Below are 18,823 nucleotides of genomic sequence, written 5' to 3' on the forward strand. Positions count from 1 at the left end.
CGAGTTCGCGCGTCGTCTAAATCAGCCCATAGATGTTAGATGCAAGTATCAATATGAAGACAAAGTGCCAACCAATTTCTCTTTTTTTTTATATATAATTCTATCTTGTATCTTATAACTTATTTATTAATCAAAAATACATAAAACACACAAACACAAAGAAGAGATGATAAAATTAATACCTTAAAACTAAACCTTAAAACCTAAAAGTTCTCTTGAAATTAAGACGATATTAATTGTTAATTTAAAGTGAATTTGGTTGTCACTTAGTTGTTTTCGTAAGGGTTAATTTTATGTATAAGTGCCTTTACAAACCATATAATTGCATGCGAATTGCGTTACATTCTGGAATCAGATCTAATTGAATTAATTGCACCTGAAACTATTCGAGACATTTACAAACTGAGAGGTCTGAGAGTACTATCTGGTAAAAATAAGAGGAGTTAGATTGCTTCGATTATTTATTAATTGTATTGACAGTGTCTATTTAACAGTGTATAAATATAACTCATGTAAATCTTCTACATCAAACAAGATTTCGTTTTCTAATTGTAACGGTTTACTGACACTCAGCCAATCCGCAAACTCGTCAAACATATCCAGCGGCTGTAATGTATCAGCAATACTCCTGTCCAGAACAACATAGCTGCCTTTTGTCAAATGTTCCTTGAAGAAATACCACAATCTCTTGTGTTCCTCCGTACTCACGAAAAAGTCCAAACAATTAATGATACAAACATCAGATTTCTTTACTATATCACCCTTGTTCAGTACATCAGAATTAACCACTTGTATTCTGTTTTTGTCCATTTTATATTGAGCTATAACCTTCTCTTGTATCTCACAACATTCTTTGTTAAGTTCGATGCCAATAATCTTTGAAGCGTTTGTATAATAATATGCCTGGAAAAGGAAGCAGAAATTAGGTACACAGACAGAAACTAAACTATGGTAGTTAACAGTTAAACACTACTTTAACTCCTTTTACAAATGCAAAAAAACATAATATAAAACAACTAGCGACTAGGGCTTCCAATACCGGGATCCCGGTATTTCGGGATCCCGGGATCCCGTCTTTTTAAACGCATTTTTCAATACCGGTATTTTTAAAGGCAATACCGGGATCCCGGTATTTTAAAAAATGAGGGAAATGCGCAGTATTCGGCTGTATCAAAAAGCTTACTAAAGGTCAGACGCATCTAGAGTTAGACCAAGAAAAGTCTGCAACGATTTTGATAGCACGCACAGTGCAAGTGTTATATTAAACGTCAAACTTCTATGAAATTATGACGTACAAATAATACTTGCACTGCGTACTGTGTATGCTATCTAAATCGTTGTAGACTTTACTTGGTCTAACTCTAACTGGTCTGTTGGTGGTGGATGAATCCTGAAGTTATGAGAGTGATTTATTTTATTTATTTATCGTATGGCATATCTATACATGTCACTGCGTTATAAATTTAAAATTTAAAGCTAGAGTTCTTAAAATAATCCACGGCTTTCCCAGTCAAGGTCTTGAGCTCTTCAATGTTGCCACCGAATTTGGTGTTGGGGCATTCTAGCACCATGTGACGGATTGTTTGTTCCGGTTTTCCACATCCGCATGCCGCCGACTCACACCATCCCCATTTGTTCCTGTGGTATGCGGAGTTGCCCACGTCAGTTCTGAAGCGGTTCAGCAGGCACCAGACACGTCGTTGGGTAGTGAAACCTGGAGGTCTTGTACGGGGGCTTAGTTCGAAGAAGTCGGTTGGCGCCTTATTGGATTGCCACTCGCTAAGCCAGGCATTCTCTACCTTCCACAGGGGATCCATGGCGTTTAACCTAGCTAATGGTGGATTACGGGACTTAAGCCTACGATCAGTCTTGGCGAGCACATCGCCGTGGATGGGTAGAGTTGGGTCTCTCCGTACTTTATCGAGCTCGCGGTGGAGGCACTGTTCCCGGCGTAGGTGGGGTGGGGCGATGTTGCTGAGGGCAGGTAGCCAGTAGGTAGGTGTAGGGCGTATACAGCCTGTGATGAGGCGCATGGTGTGGTTTAGCTGCGTGTCGACAGCTGAAACGTGGGTACTGTTAATCCACACAGGCGAGCAATACTCTGCCGAAGAGTAGACCAGTGCGAGAGCAGTTGTTCGGAGGCACGCAGCATTGGCTCCCCAAGTTGTTCCGGTCAGTTTCTGGACTATATTATTACGGGTCCTCAATTTCCCGGCAGTTTTGTTCAGGTGGCTCTTGTAGGTTAAACTCCGGTCTAGAGTGACACCAAGGTATTTGGGGTTTGGGTTGTGTTTCAGTGCCTTTCCCATAAACTCCACGTTCAGCTCGGTGTTCGCTAGCTTATTGTTCAGGTGGAAGCAGCATACCTCGGTTTTATTTGCGTTAGGGCATAGTCGCCATCGGGAGAAGTAGTCATTCATAGTCAGTAGATCTTTTTCTAGCGCTACTTCGGTTGTCTTAATGTCCCGGTTTTGTGCACCTAAGGCAATGTCGTCAGCGTATGCGAATTTCCTTGAGTCCGTTGTAGGGAGGTCGTGGGTGTACACATTAAACAGCAGCGGGGCAAGCACCGATCCTTGGGGGAGACCGTTATTTAAAGTCTTGATGTTACTGACACTATTACCGAGGTGGACTTGAAAGACTCTGTTCGTGAGTGAGTTTTCCACAAGCTTAAAGATTTTTAGGCACGGAACCAGCTTGATGAGCTTATATAGGAGTCCTTGTCGCCATACAGTGTCATACGCGGCTGATAAATCGATGAAAGCTACCGATGTTTTCTGGTTCTCTTCGTAACCTCTTTCTATGTACGAGGTGAGCGCCAAAACCTGATCACAACAATTACGATTTGGCCGGAAGCCAGCTTGCTCTTTTGGTATAGCCCCGTTGATAGTATCAGCTATGCGGTTGTAGATAACCCTTTCCAGTAGCTTGTAGATGACACTTAGCAAGGCTATAGGCCTATAGCTGTCCGGACTGTCACCCAGTTTTCCCGGTTTGAGTATCGCTATAATTTTGGCTCGTTTAAGGATGCTTGGTATTTTGCCAGTATTGATGATATGGCTGTAGAAGTTGGCAAGCCATTGTTGGGTTTTGCTTCCGCAGTATTTGAGGAATTCCGGAAATATGCCGTCAGCACCACAGGCCTTGTTTATGTTAACCTGTTGAATGCCAGCTACGATCTCGTTTACTGTGACTGGGCCACTATAGGCGTTGTTAGGTGTCATCGTTGACTTAAGATCTTTAAGCTCCTTGCGAATTTTCTTCGTGTGTAATTTGTGGCTCGGTGCTTTAGACAGGTTGACAATTCTCATAGCTATCGCGTTGGCGCTGACCTTTGGTAGGCTGGGTTGGTTGTTGTTCCCGGTAGTTAGCCGTGTCAGGACGTGCCATGCTTTCCTACTGGAGTGCGTAAAATTCAAGCCTCCAACTGTATCTTCCCATTTCCGGAGTCTGGCTTCATTCAGCGATTTGATGAGGTTGTGTCCGCAGGTCCGGTCTCCGGTTTTATTATACTTGTTCCAAGCGGATTCACATTCGTTGTTCCAGCCCGGTATGTATTTCTTTCTGAAGCCACGGGGGATACATTTCTTGGCTGTTGCTAAGATGAGTTTCTGAAAGCGTTCACAGTTTTCTGGCAGCGGAGGGATCCAGCGGATGCTATCATCGAGCTTGTCAGCAAATGCTTTCCAGTCTGCCTTTTTAAAGTTCCAACGTGGGGCTGGGTATGATTCGATGACTGGGATTTTCAGTCCAACCTCGATGAGCACTGGTCTGTGTTGGCTGTTTGGGAAGTCTCTGAGCACAGTACGTTTTACGGGCAGAGGCACGCCTTCTTCGTCCAGGGAGCTAAATACCAGGTCTGGGTTATATTCCTTACCCCAACGAGCAGACTTGAACGTGCCTTTGCACTTTAGGTCAAGTACTAGCAAGGCGTTGACGGACTCTGAGAGTGATGAATATGATGATAGTGACATTAAAATAATTAGTTCTTATAATTTTATCAAAAAATAAAACGAAAGAGCAAGGATAACTGTAATAATGGCAAACCAATTTTGACGGAAATTTGAAATAATGTTGTCTGGTTGGTTAAGTTGGACTACAAATGTGACTGGTGAGGTGAAGTCAACAAATTGGATAAAATTATTGCCAACCTGGAGTGTGTAATAAAATTATTGCAGATGGCGGCATTGATCGTTTATTGTTGTAATAGCTTTTAGGACATATCTGGTATTCCAGTGAGCCTTTCTAATTCCCCTTTTTAATTAAACTATATATTTTTAAGCGATTCATATCCAATACCGGGATTCCGGTATTGATGAAGACAGTTTCGGTATTAATACCGGTATTGTGAGAAGTCCGGTATTTGGAAGCCCTACTAGCGACTCGCCCCGGCTTCGCACGGGTTAATAAATTATACATTAACCTTCCTCTTGAATCACTATTTATTTAAAAAAAATCACATCATAATCCGTTGCGTAGTTTTAAAGATCTAAGCATACATAGGGACAGACAGCGGGAAGCGACTTTGTTTTATTACTTACGCCATACAAAACGCCGCCAAATCTGGAACCCACATCCAAAATTAGTTTACACTCCAGATCATTCGGCAGCAGAACTTTGAATATGTACTGGAGCTGTACTCTGGACTTGGAATGTGAAATGTATGTCAGCTCCTGAAATATAATAAGTATTACATACTTGAAAATAGGTAAACTCAAGTGAGTGTTTTCGTCCCACTAATTTCTCAAAACACACAATTTTAACAGTGCCCTTTTGAATTTGGATGATGTTTTCAATTTTTAATTTTTAACGAGCAGAAACGTCTGCGATCAATGCTATTAAGCTTAGAAATAAAAAATAGTATGGGTAGCGCATCGTAACTGGTGAATTTCCATATCCAATTTCCATATGACTTGGAACTGCGGTAGCCGTTCAAGAAGTGTAGGTACACTTCTGGCTGCTACCATACAATCAGAATTATCATCAAAATGCACACACTGTGTCATATATGTGTTTAAAGAAATTGATGTAGTAAAAATACGTTCAAGAAGTGTAGGTACACTTCTGGCTGCTACCATACAATCAGAATTATCATCAAAATGCACACACTGTGTCATATATGTGTTTAAAGAAATTGATGTAGTAAAAATACATTCAAGAAGTGTAGGTACACTTCTGGCTGCTACCATACAATCAGAATTATCATCAAAATGCACACACTGTGTCATATATGTGTTTAAAGAAATTGTTGTGTTAAATTTGAACCCTATGCATGCATTTTCAATTACATTCCTGCCTTCTCTTTCTATGTATTACATTAGTCGCCTAATAAACCCGTACAAGATCACACGTCTTTCTGATTTATTTAAATCCAAAAATCCAAAATAGTTAAAAGTGAACCTTATTACAACCATCATATGGTCGCAATCGAACCGGATCAATTAGTGCATCGGACACCGGCCGCCCGGCGGCGAGAACAATAGCGAGCCGCATTCCAGAGATAAGGAGCCGGCAGATGCTAACGAATTGCACCTCAAACTAATGAGTTTATTTGATTATTAACAAGTTTTATTGCTAAAAGTTATAACGGCGTTTTAATAGACTTGTACGTGAAATTGCAGTGTTTTATCGTTAACAATGACTGAAAAACAAAAACAATTACTCGCTGTGCTTGAGGATAGTGCTACAGTGCTTCGGAAAACACAAGTTAACCTAAAGAAATGCCCTAAGGAGAGATTAACCAAGGGTTACATCGAGTCTCGGCTTAAAATGATTGACGAATACTGGGCTACGTTTAACCACAGTCACCAAGAGTTGGTCAAGGCTACACCTACGGAACAAAGTGGTGTTTTACCATACTTTTTAAACGAAGAATTCTTTGTTTACGAAGATTTGTACAACGTACTCAGAGGAGATTTGATGGACCGAATTGCAAGTTTAATGCATGAAACTTTGATGGAAACTTCTGTTGCTAACTCCAGCTATGCTATAGCAGGAACACAAAACAACTTCGTACGTTTGCCGCGGATCGAGTTACCTACTTTTAGTGGAAGCTACGAAGAGTGGCCCGCGTTCAAGGATTTATTCATATCACTCGTGCATAACAACAAGATGTTAAGTGACGTACAAAGGCTACATTATTTGAAGACAAGTGTTACTGCTGAAGCGTCGTCATTACTGAGGCACATTCAAATTACGTCTGATAATTATTCACAAGCATGGCTCATCCTGAAAACAAGGTATGGCAACAAACGATTAATTTTGAACAATAATTTGAAGAAATTGGTTAACCAGCGTAAAATGAACACACAATCAGCTGCTCAACTGAAAATACTCCTAGATACAACGTCAGAGTGCTTACACAACATTCAAAACCTGAATGTTTCTGTTGACTCTTGGGATCCACTTGTGATATTTTTGCTCGTTCAGAAATTGGACCCAGAGACGCATAAAGACTGGGAAGAGCATGCGTATAAGAGTGACTCTGAACCCTTACCGAAGTGGAACGATTTTAAGGAGTTTCTAGAGGCCAAGTTTCGTACACTGGAACTACTTACGAATAATACAAAAGAAGTGAAGTCAAACAAGGAGCGAAGTACATGCCATGTTGCCACACCTACCTTCGAGAACAGGAGTTGTGTAATGTGTAAAGAAAGTCATACATTATGTCACTGCAAGGAGTTTACCAAGATGGAACCTACGGAGAGAAGCGAATATGTCAAGAATAACAACTTATGTTACAACTGTCTAGTACCAGGGCATTCAGCATCAAAATGTCGAGTACCTGTGTCCTGTAGAATATGTCACCGACGTCATCACTCCCTTCTACATCAACTAAAGCAGACTGAGCCTGTGGCCCCTACGAGTCCCTCACAACCACTGGCTTCATCATTACATGTTGTAGAAGACATAGAAGAAGTGCAAGCAAACACAGTGATCGCGTTACATCTCAATACTAGACAGAATTCAGCACTACTAGCGACTGCTGTGGTGGAAGCAAGAAGCAATCAAGGTCACATCATTCCACTGCGCGCGCTAATAGACCAGGGTTCCGAAGAATCATTTATAAGCGAGAAAGCGGCTCAACTACTAAAGCTTGACCGACAACATGTAAGGGGAAGCATCACGGGCTTGGGTTCCATGAGAGCAGAAATCAACCACGTCTGTGAGCTACAAATAAAATCACAGTGGGATAAAACATTTGTCCTACCGGTTAAGGCTTATGTAATGTCGAAACAGCTGACCAGGAAGTTACCTAAGAAGCATATTGTTCAACAACCATGGCCTCATCTACAAGGATTACAGCTAGCGGATCCTAATTACAACAACTCGGGACCCATAGATCTCTTGCTAGGGGTCCGAGTATACGCTAGAATACTGCAAGCAGAAGTAGTCAAAGGTCCACCAGGTACACCATGCGCACAAAAGACTGACCTGGGCTGGATTCTTTTTGGAGAGAGTGATAGCACATCACAAGAAGATTCTTACCTCGTCATGCACCATCAGGTCGATATAGAAGACACACTGAAGTCTCTATGGGAAATAGAAACAGACACCAAGAGAAAATATACCAAGGAAGAACAGCTATGTGAAGAAATCTATGAAAAAACAGTCACTCGAAACCAAGAAGGAAGATACATTGTGAAACTGCCATTTAAGACTGAGAATCCAAAAGTACTTGATGGTAATACAAAAGAGATAGCTACAACGAGGTTCATGCAACTAGAAAGAAGATTTAAGCGTTCGCTGGACCTGAAAACAGAATACATAAAGGGTATTAATGATTACCTTGAAGAAGGACATCTAGAAGAAGTACCTGAAAAGGAAAAAGAAGATAAATCGGTATACCTACCACACCACGCTGTAATTCGCGACGATAAAGAAACCACGCGCACACGTATTGTATTTGACGGCTCCTGCAAAGGATCAAACAACGTCTCATTAAATGATGAACTGATGATAGGCCCACAACTACAAGATGACTTAAGAAATCTTTTAATGAGATGGAGACTGAAACGAGTTTGCTTCGTGGCAGATGTCCAGAAGATGTACCGCCAAATATTGGTAACAAAAGAGGACGCAAATTACCAACGCATTCTTTGGCGACAAGACGAGTCTGAAGAGTTAAAAGAGTACCGTATGCTTCGAGTCACTTTCGGTACCGCTCCAGCTCCATACTTAGCGGTCAAAACACTTCAGAAGATTGCTACTGATGAAGAAGAGAAACAACTTGGTAAACAAACAAACAAGCACAGCGAAGTGGCAATCAAAACAATAAAAGAAGACTTTTATATGGACGACATGCTGTCAGGGGCAGCAACCGCTGAGGAAGCGATCGTAATAGCTAAAGAAGTAACACGCATCCTGAAACAAGGCGGATTTCAACTCATGAAATGGTCCTCTAATAACATTGAATTTATGAAATCTATCGATGAAGATAAAAGATCAGCGAATGCACAGATAGAACTGAACCTTGATGGAACTATAAAGGCACTTGGAATTGCATGGAACCTTGGTGCAGATCAGTTTCAATACAACTTGTCACTATCACCAATGCCAAAGACGATAACTAAACGTGGGATACTATCAGATGTACAAAAGCTATTTGATCCACTAGGCTGGATCGCACCAAGCACTGTTATGGCGAAGATGCTGATGCAAAGGTTATGGCTTGAAAAAGTGTCTTGGGACGAATGTGTCAGTCCTGAGCTCGAAGAAGAATGGAAACAGATAAGAGATGATTTTGAAAATGTCAAAGATATAAAGATGGATAGATGGCTTGGCACAACAGACTCGGAAGAAGAAAAGATACAGATACACGGATTTAGCGACGCATCTATGCGAGCATACGCTGCCGTCGTATATATAAGAGTTGAAAGCGAGAACAAAATAACAACCAAAATCATCGCTGCACGAACGAGAATAGCACCTTTGAAAACTATCTCCCTCCCGCGCTTAGAATTATGTGGCGCGTTACTCCTGTCTAAACTCATGAAACAAATTGGACAAGCGATGAGAATACCAACAACAAACATGTTCGCATGGACCGACTCTTCGATAGTAATCGCTTGGCTTTGTGGAGAACCCAATAGATGGAAACCGTTTGTAGCCAACCGCGTTGTAGAAATCGTTGAGAACCTAAACAACAAACACTGGTACCATGTGCAATCTAAAGATAATCCTGCAGATATCGCTTCAAGAGGGATGAAGCTGACCACACTTAAGAACTGTGATCTGTGGTGGCACGGCCCGAGCTGGTTATCTGAAAAAGAAATAAATATTAGTAAACAAGAAGATTTTACAACAGATGAAGAAATAAAGGTACAGAAAATTCAAACTTACCTGAATATTGAAGACCTGGAAAGACAAGAAAAGGCACTGAGTACACAATTTGGAGATTTTGATAACCTAACTGAACTACTTAAAGGTATTGTCTATTGCCTAAGATTCTTAAACTGCAAGAAAAATCCAGATGGCATTGATAAGGATATTACTACAATGGAATTACAAAACGCCATGAATATTTGCATAAAAAAGGTACAGCAAGAAGAGTATCAAGAAGAAATAGAAAGATTGACATCAGATAAACAAGTGAAAGGAAAGAGCTCCCTAAGATCCCTCGCCCCATACGTAGATGAAAACAAGGTCCTCAGGGTGGGCGGTCGCCTCAGATATGCAAATATAGACGAAGACAGAAAGCATCCTATCATTCTGGGAAACAGGAACGCTTTAGTGCCACTAATAATTGCTGATGCACATACAAGAACGTTTCATGGCACTTTGCCTGAAATGCTATGCTACTTACGTTCTAAGTACTGGATATTGCGAGCTAAGTCCTTAGTCAAGAAACATATTCAAAAATGCCTTACTTGTGCAAAACAAAATGCTACGTCGAAGCCGCAAATCATGGGAGATTTACCGGAGCCGAGGGTCACTCCTTCGAGACCATTCCTACACAGTGGAGTAGATTTTGCAGGGCCATACCAGATATTGACGTCTAAAGGCCGAGGAGGAAAAACTGTGAAGGCCTACATAGCTATTTTTATTTGCATGGCCGTCAAGGCAATTCATATTGAACTGGTTGGAGACCTTACCTCAGAAGCATTCATAGCAGCATTCAAACGTTTTGTCGCTAGAAGAGGAAAATGTACTCACCTGTGGAGCGACCAGGGTAGAAACTTCGTAGGTGCTAACAAAGAACTTGTTGAAGCCTGGAATGAAGCTAAATTGAAATTTACCGGACCAATAGCAGAGACACTTGCAATCGAAGGCACACAGTGGCACTTCATTCCAGCTTACAGCCCTAACTTCGGTGGCCTTTGGGAGGCCGGCGTCAAGTCCATAAAATACCATTTAAAGAGAGTTCTGACAACAAACCTGACGTTTGAAGAATTTACGACGGTACTTTACGAGACTGAAGCCTGTTTGAATTCCCGGCCCCTATGCCCACTCGATAACTCAGATCCTGAAAACGCTGAAATACTCACCCCAGGACATTTCTTAATAGGCGAAGCCCCTATCGTTGTTCCAGCAGCAGATTATAAAGAATGTAAAATACATACCTTGTCACGCTGGCAACTCACGCAGAAACTGTTGGCAGATTTTTGGCGTCGATGGCAAGATGAGTACCTATCCAGACTGCAACAAAGACCTAAATGGCTGAAAAAAGAGAAAGAGTTTAAAATAGGAGATATAGTGCTTATCAAAACTGATAACTTACCTCCCGGCAAATGGTCACTGGGCCGCATCATGGACAAACATCCTGCTGAAGACGGTTTTACTAGAGTGTACAGTGTCAAATCCGGTAGTGCTATAGTGAAACGATCTATATCTAAATTATGTGCGTTGCCCGTTGATACTGAAACTTTATAATGTCAATTTGATTCAATTTAAATTGTACTATTGTAAGGTTATGAAAAGGACGTAAGTGTCCTTTTGGTGGGCGGTATGTTGTGTTAAATTTGAACCCTATGCATGCATTTTCAATTACATTCCTGCCTTCTCTTTCTATGTATATCTATCCTTTAGTCGCCTAATAAACCCGTACAAGATCACACGTCTTTCTGATTTATTTAAATCCAAAAATCCAAAATAGTTAAAAGTGAACCTTATTACAACCATCAGAAATTGATGTAGTAAAAATACGTTCAAGAAGTGTAGGTACACTTCTGGCTGCTACGATACAATCAGAATTATCATCAAAATGCACACACTGTGTCATATATGTGTTTAAAGAAATTGATGTAGTAAAAATACGTTCAAGAAATGTAGGTACACTTCTGGCTGCTACGATACAATCAGAATTATCATCAAAATGCACACACTGTGTCATATATGTGTTTAAAGAAATTGATGTAGTAAAAATATATTGATATGTTCTCTTTAAACTGATCAAATAAAAAAAAGGAAGCCAGAGGATGTCTAAAAAAAGTTAAACTGAAATCACCTTCAGTAAATCCACAAATGTTTCAAGCTTAATATATTAATGCTAAGCTTGAAATACTAATAATGCTCACAGATTATTTTTGTAACGAAAAGTAGAAAAGTCGCATTAGATGCATTAACACAATTGCCAAAGAACCTTACTTTAATATTCTGCGAATTGCAATCAAGACAATAATGTCTAGACAGCCTCCCGTCCTTCACGAGCTCCTGGACCTGCTCCTCGTCATACAGGAACTCGTCCACATGCCGAGTGTTCCCTCTGTTACAATCCGCCGCATCCCCCTCGGCGGGGAACTCTATCTTCTCCGATGCCATCTCTGCCTCAAACGGCACCATGCCTTTGATCACATCTGCTATTTTGATTAGTACTTCATCTGATTGTTTTATTGATTTCTTGTTTTCTAAATCTGCGAATGTAACATCAATACCTAGTCGGTTACTAAGTTCTGTTACAAGGTTTCCAACTCATTAAATATAAAATAAAGCTTAAAATAAATAAAAATTAGGCACAGTTTGATAGCTTATTTTGTAACGATCAAAACATGATATAATAATATAAAATTCAGTTGGAGAGTTCATGGGAATCCTTGGAAAGCTCCAGATTACGTGAAGGCGTAAACACGCGGTCAATTTATGAAAATTATACTTTACAGAAGTGTGTCTAATGCAATCTTGCAACTTTGCCAGAAGATTCAATTGCTTATTTTAATGAGACCTCTAAGTTACCGTAAATTTTGTGATGACCGTTTATTTTTTTACTAGTTTATACCCTAAGATATTCCCCTCCAAACATTGTATATTTTTCAGTTTCGCACGAAAACGTATAGATTTAGACAATTGTGCAGGAGGCAGGCTTGGAAAACTCTGTAGACTATGTGTTTAATCAAAGAAACCCACGTAAACTATATGTTAAATTAAAAATGAATAATCAAGCTATCGAATTGTGCAAAGCCATAGAGAAAAAAATACATAGAGTGCTCACTCCATACATCAGTTTTAGTACCAAAAAGACTATTAGCATCTAGCATCGAGTAGCGGAACTATCAGTACTGCTATTTGACAATAGATGTAGCACCGACCGGAAAGTCTTATCTCAACGGCATAAGACTTTCCGGTCGGTGCTACATCTATTGTCAAATAGCAGTACTGATAGTTCCGCTACTCGATGCTAGATGCTAATAGTCTTTTTGGTACTAAAACTGATGTATGGAGTGAGCACTCTATGTATTTTTTTCTCTATGGCAAAGCTGATACATTCTTAATATGATTAGAAATAAATAGCATGTAAAATCGACACAAGCAGGGATCGTACTTTTGACGGTTTTTTTTACGCCATTTTTCCGAGTTCTATAAGGAATTCTGCAAAACCAGAACAACTATGTTTATTAGGTTGTATTGTAAGCTTATCATTAATAAATAAGCTTTACAATTGTATACACGAATAATTAAAAATCGCTACCTATTTCCTTTTATTCCGTGAAAACTCTGGTAACGGAACTTGGTAACCAACTAGGTATAAAGCTAGGTACCCCATCCTCCTGAGACAGAAGCATTTGTTTTGTTTTTGAATTTGGAAAACCCTTAGTTACTCAATGAAAGTTCAAAATATTTTTTGGAATATGTACAGTATGCAGGGTAGGAGGTTATGTTCTATGTTCACTTGTTCAGAGAACTACGAGGGCTGTTTGATAAGTACCCGTTTTCCAAATGTATTAATATCACGGAACCGAAAATATCTATACAATCGTTTTAAGCCATTTTTCAGAGGTGGGATTTTTTTTTAAAAAACAGCATTCTTTTGTTTTTTTCTCATTTGACAGCGATTCAGTGAAAGCGTGAACTTAAAATTGTGAAAATGGAGAAAGAGCAGTATCGGTCTGTAATTAGATTCTTGTTTTTGGAAGGAAAAACATGTGATGAAATAAAAGTAAGAATGCAAGTTGTTTACCATGAATGTGCTCCTTCTATGGCAACCGTCAGATACTGGTTTAACGAGTAAAAGCGGGGGAGAACAACCCTCTTTGATGAGGATCGCCCAGGCCGCCCAATTGAGGTGACTACAGACGATATGGTTAAGAAATTGAAAATATCGTTTTAGCCGACCGCCGAATTGAACTTCGAGAAATCGTTGATGCTGTAAATGTTCCAATCGAGCGGGTAAAAAACATATTAGAAGAAAAATTGGGTATGAAGACAGTATCGGCGAGGTGGGTGCCGCGTTTACTCACGGAGGAGCAAAAACGGAACCGACTGACTACTTCGGAGCAGTGTTTGGCCGTGTTCAAACGTAACCCGAAGGAGTTTCTGCGTCGTTTCGTGACCGTAGACGAAACGTGGGTCACCACTACCCCCCGGAAATGAAAGGGCAGTCGAAGCAGTGGATTTTACCGGGTGAACCTGCTCGAAAGATAGAAAAAATCGTCCCAACGGCTGGAAAGGTCATGGCGACCGTTTTTTGGGATTCGCAGGGTATTATACATATTGAGTTCTTAGAAAAGGGGAAAACGATAACAGGGCAGTACTATGCCAATTTATTGGATGAATTTTACGCTGTGTTGAAGGACAAACGACCCCATTTAAAAAATAAAAAAGTACTGTTTCATCACGACAACGCACCAGCTCATTCGTCTAGAGTTGTGATGGCTAAATTAACACAATTACGCTACGCCCTATTGCCTCACCCCCCGTATTCTCCAGATTTGACCCCATGCGATTTATTTTTGTTTCCCAACCTGAAAAAATGTCTCGGTGGTAAGTGATTTGGATCAAATGACGAAGTCATTGCCGTCACAGAGGCCTATTTTAATGACTTTCCGAAATCATACTTTTTGGATGGTTTATTGAAGCTTGAATATAGGTGGAACAAGTGTATAGAGCTAAAAGGAGACTATGAAGAAAAATAAATGCATATAAACCAAAACAACTGATAATTTTTTTCATAAACGGGTACTTATCAAACAGTCCTCGTATTTGATCATGGTTAGGTCCGCCGTGGAGAAATTATTTTATTTATTTATTTATTTATTTAAACTTTATTGCACAGTAAAAAATGTACAAAAGGCGAACTTAATGCCTGAAGGCATTCTCTACCAGTTAACCCTCGGGCCAAACAGAGAGCAAGCAGTAATAGGTGCAAGAAAAATTTAAAGTACGAACAGTTTAATATTAAACATAATTTTTATGTTGTACAACATACTATTTCAAATATACATATTATTATTGCTATAATATACTTACTTATACATACATAATATACTAATATACATACATATATATATACACATATATATATATATACATATATACATACATATATATATATACAAATATTATATAAATAAATATATACCTGCTTTAAGATTTTTATGAGACTTAGCTAAGAGACTTTTCTAAAAGATGTCTGCGCAACTTGATTTTAAAGAGAGTTTTGGTCTGACTTTGCCTTATCTCGAGAGGGAGGGAATTCCAAAGACGAATCGCATGTGCGGTGAAGGAGTTGGTCATGGATCCGGAGCGATACAATGGAACTGACAAAGTGAGTTTTCGGGAGGAACGTAGCTCACGGCCTGGCTGTGCGGTAACAAACTGGAATTTAGACCGCAGGTACTCCGGTATCGCTGGATCGTTTAATATGCTGTTGAGCATACACAAAACCCTGAGACACCTGCGTTCCCGTACACGTTACACCCAATTATAGTTGGTCTAACCAATTTGTCAGTCAGTAAGAACCAGGAAAACTATACTCATCCTTTTATTTTGAGTGCTAGTACTAGTGTAAGACAAAGATAGTATGATTCTCTTTGTCTATGTTTGAAATGAGATAGACCTTTAACAAAATTTATATTGAATTAACAGAAATATTTAAATTAAGATTTTGCCATCTTGGATTATCATGGTAATATTGGTAATAGAAGTTAATGTGAGGAATATTAAGTGATAACAACAGGTACCTTTTTTAAACTGTTTACTGCCGAGCCACTGTTCCACAGCCTTTAGTTCATCGTCGTCAAGGTCGGCGAACACGTCCAGAAGACGGCTTTTAGCATTATTTATATCCTCACTCTCTTCCACTAACATAGTGGTAATAAAATAAATAATACGATAACACAATGTTACAATGCAAACTAACCCAACCTAACTTATTATTGTAACCTAACTTTCAAACGTCAAAATTTGACAGAATTCGTTCGGAAATCAAATAAAAATGCGATTAAGGACAAGAATATCGGCATCCCAATATTAAAACAGTGCAACAACGAACAGAGAAGTTTCAAGGTGAATCTGAGTCAGATTGACGGCCTTCAGTGCCACTTACCAAGGTTAACGTCCTGTTTAAAACATGACGCGTGTACAGTCATTATGTACCTGTTACAGTTACAGGTCATATTAGTAGACTTATAGATTACCTAGCTACTCGATAGCCTAACGTTTCATTACACTGCATTGATCTTATTTTTTACAAAAAATGCAGTTCTTTTCCCCAATTCGTCAAAAGTAGGACCCTTGTGGTGTAAATTGGCTAATTGAATCGAGTAGACATATTGGTCAACCAGATCTTGACAGTAGAAAAAGGCGGCAAATTTGAAAAATGTAGGCGCGAAGGGATATCGTCCCATAGAAAATTTGAATTTCGCGCCTTTTTTTACTGACAAGATTTGGTTGACCAGCTATAATTTTAGTATCTAAACAGACAAAGCAGAGCTGTAGTGAACACATGTTTATGGTCGTTTCAGGAGCGGCGCGCGGAGCTGGTGCGGCAGAACAAGAGCGCCCGCGCCGACCCCGAGCCCGCGCCCTCCTGCGGCTAGGCACACACACACACACGCCGGGACACGCACCGACACTCCACGTTCAACCTTGCTTCTATAGACATACGGTCCATATTGAAGACATGATGTGCGACGAATCACGTTTAAAACAGAAAAAAGTTCACTAATAAACAGCTGGCCTGTTGAATGAATGAAAGTGACAAATATTTAGGTAATGAAGGTCCGTGATTTATTTTCTTTTCTAAACGTGTATTCGCAGTAACTTAAATAGGAAAAATGGGTGTCTATTACAATTATCGCAAAGTAATACCAAACTCTAGTCCATTCAAATATTATTTTAGTATTTGAGAGGCTTTGTAATCGTAAAATGTAGCGATGCATATTTAAATTGCTAACGTAATTTGAATATGCGTTGACACAAATATCGATGAGGGGAACTAACGTAATATTGAATGGGCCATAGTTGCATTGAATTAACTTCAAATATTTATAGTTATTGATTGTAATAGAGAGGTGACGTCTAAGAGAAATCGTGCCACGTAGTTTGACAAACGAAACAGATGGCGTGGTACTGCACCGTAGGTATATTTTGTGGCCCCCGAATAGGGAGTATTACTGCAATGTTTTGCCGCCAGAGTGCAGCACTAGTATACACTAGTACACAAAGTATACCATAAAGTAACTTATACATACTGTACCTTAAACTTTTTTGACAAGTTTTCACAGACAACCAAATATGACATTGATACTTCAAGGCGGTTTGTTTACAAAGGGCCTACTGGAAAACGCGAAATCGAAACAGCTATCTGCCTCTTTATCGCTTGAATATGCAAGAGGGATAGAGAGGTTGGATAATAAAATGTCGACTCTCTCGTTTGCGGTAGACCCTTAGATTGTGACTTGTGGGAGTGGCGCCCCCTGCGCAGACTTTTGCGTAATATTCCCTATTGTCAAACGCAACTTTTTGACAACCGGAGTATTGGACCTGAATTCTGTGCGACTGAGCTGTACAACGCCATCTATTTCTTGTAGCTGTCAAATTCGAAGCACGAAATTGTCTTAATACACTTCTATAATAATCAGTGGAAATAGATCAGTGGAAATGTAATGAGTCGAGTCAATGGTGTTAGAACTGCGGTGCGTCCCGGTTACCTTCATGGTCACGCTTCGATGAAACATGTTAATTTCTAACTTTTTAATTTCATCATGGCAACATTGCTGAGGCCTGATATCGTGATCTCATTTGGAACTCCTACCCGGTTTTATACGTGAACCTTAACTCTATCCCGTAAGGGCTGAAATCGAATGGAATCATGCTACATTTTAAACAATTAATTCATGTTTTAACGGATTTTGAGCGGGCGTTCGGGATTCAAACATCCCTATAGTTAGTTATAGACTTATATCATTATTTTAAATGTTTATCATACGCGGCAGTATTTTTAGGGAAGTATAATAAAAATGTAATTTAAGTTGTCACATTCGTATCGATAATTCGCCATTGCTACCGTCTGTGTGTATTATCGGACCGAAGATGTTTGTATGGATCAACAATCTAATGAAACATGCCACCGGTCACATATTTAAACATTTTAGTCCTATTTCTCCCTTGGAATTATGAAATTAGTTAAATTTGTAACCAGCCGGGCTAGCATATGATTGGCGCGACAGTATCTCGCGGCGAGGTAGACTACCCGTCCCTCTTTAATTAACATTGTTAGAAAAAGACGAGTAGTCTATCTCGCCAACCATTTGCTAGACCTACAGTGGCATGTTTTCTGTATGTTAGTAATATCGGAACAGCGTTGTTTAAAATATATGACAATACTTTGAACATTGGAGTTTGTCACATGTATTATAATGACGTAATGTGTTAGGATATTATTCACATTGGACATTGCAACCAAATATTATTAGCTCTATAACACTTACCTATCATCATTTCCCAAAAGTGACAACCCTAGTTAGCTAACACAGTTTTGAAATGAATTATTTGGTCTGCAATGTTTAGAAGAATAAGATTGTTGGTCGTGGGTGTGTGGCTGGTTGTGTCGGCTAAGACTTAGACGTGTTCGGATATGTCCGGGCGTGCTCGGTCTTTGATATCAGAATAATTTAGCCTTGTAAACCCCGCTAGGTATACAAAATGTCTAATAGGATTTTTTATTGAATTTCTTTTGCTCGTAACAAAAGAAATGTTTCAACTTTGTTTGATCAATGAATAGCGGAAGGTTCTGGGCCTAAAATACGGCGTTGCGTGAACAAGAGATTTTATTTGGCAGGATTGGTCCTTAGGACCAAAGGATGGAAAACAAAACAATGACAGCTTAATATTTTGATATCTATGGCCGGCATTACCAGCGTTGGACAGAGCTCACTCGATCTCAAAGAAACAATAAAAATAGAAGTGCCTCACTGTCATAATCGGCTCTCTGATATCAATGGAGTGTGAAAACTGCCTTTCATAGCGTTTTATATTTTTTTAAAGGTAGTGGGGCTGAGTCGGGCACGGCTTCTGTGATGTTTTGCTCTAGTGATACGTGTATCGACATCGGTTAGACACAAATTATATCGATACATTTAAGCGCAGATGAATAAACTTATAGACA

At 39.6% G+C, this 18,823-nt stretch overlaps 2 protein-coding genes across 5 annotated transcripts in view; one reads left to right on the plus strand and one right to left on the minus strand.

The window, feature by feature from the left end:
* LOC134648344 (stathmin) overlaps positions 1-16,294 on the plus strand; it is a 60,470-nt gene extending 44,176 nt beyond the window's left edge. For 2 of the 4 annotated variants that reach the window (XM_063502859.1, XM_063502858.1), the window contains one exon: positions 16,179-16,294. In XM_063502859.1, the coding sequence (XP_063358929.1) occupies positions 16,179-16,253 (75 nt within the window). In that variant the 3' untranslated portion in view covers positions 16,254-16,294. The remainder of the gene's footprint in view (positions 1-16,178) is intronic. The other 2 variants (XM_063502860.1, XM_063502857.1) reach the window with 2 other exon arrangements.
* On the minus strand, positions 436-15,655 carry LOC134648360 (uncharacterized). The gene is made up of 4 exons (XM_063502878.1): positions 15,396-15,655; positions 11,587-11,852; positions 4,542-4,673; positions 436-903 (listed from the first exon to the last, which is right to left on the minus strand). The coding sequence occupies exons 1-4, from the start codon at positions 15,520-15,522 to the stop codon at positions 484-486; spliced, it is 945 nt and encodes a 314-aa protein (XP_063358948.1). The 5' UTR covers positions 15,523-15,655; the 3' UTR covers positions 436-483.
* Positions 16,295-18,823: the final 2,529 nt, after the last annotated feature.

Source organism: Cydia amplana, chromosome 5 (assembly GCF_948474715.1).
Source record: "Cydia amplana chromosome 5, ilCydAmpl1.1, whole genome shotgun sequence".
Lineage (NCBI taxonomy): Eukaryota > Metazoa > Arthropoda > Insecta > Lepidoptera > Tortricidae > Cydia > Cydia amplana.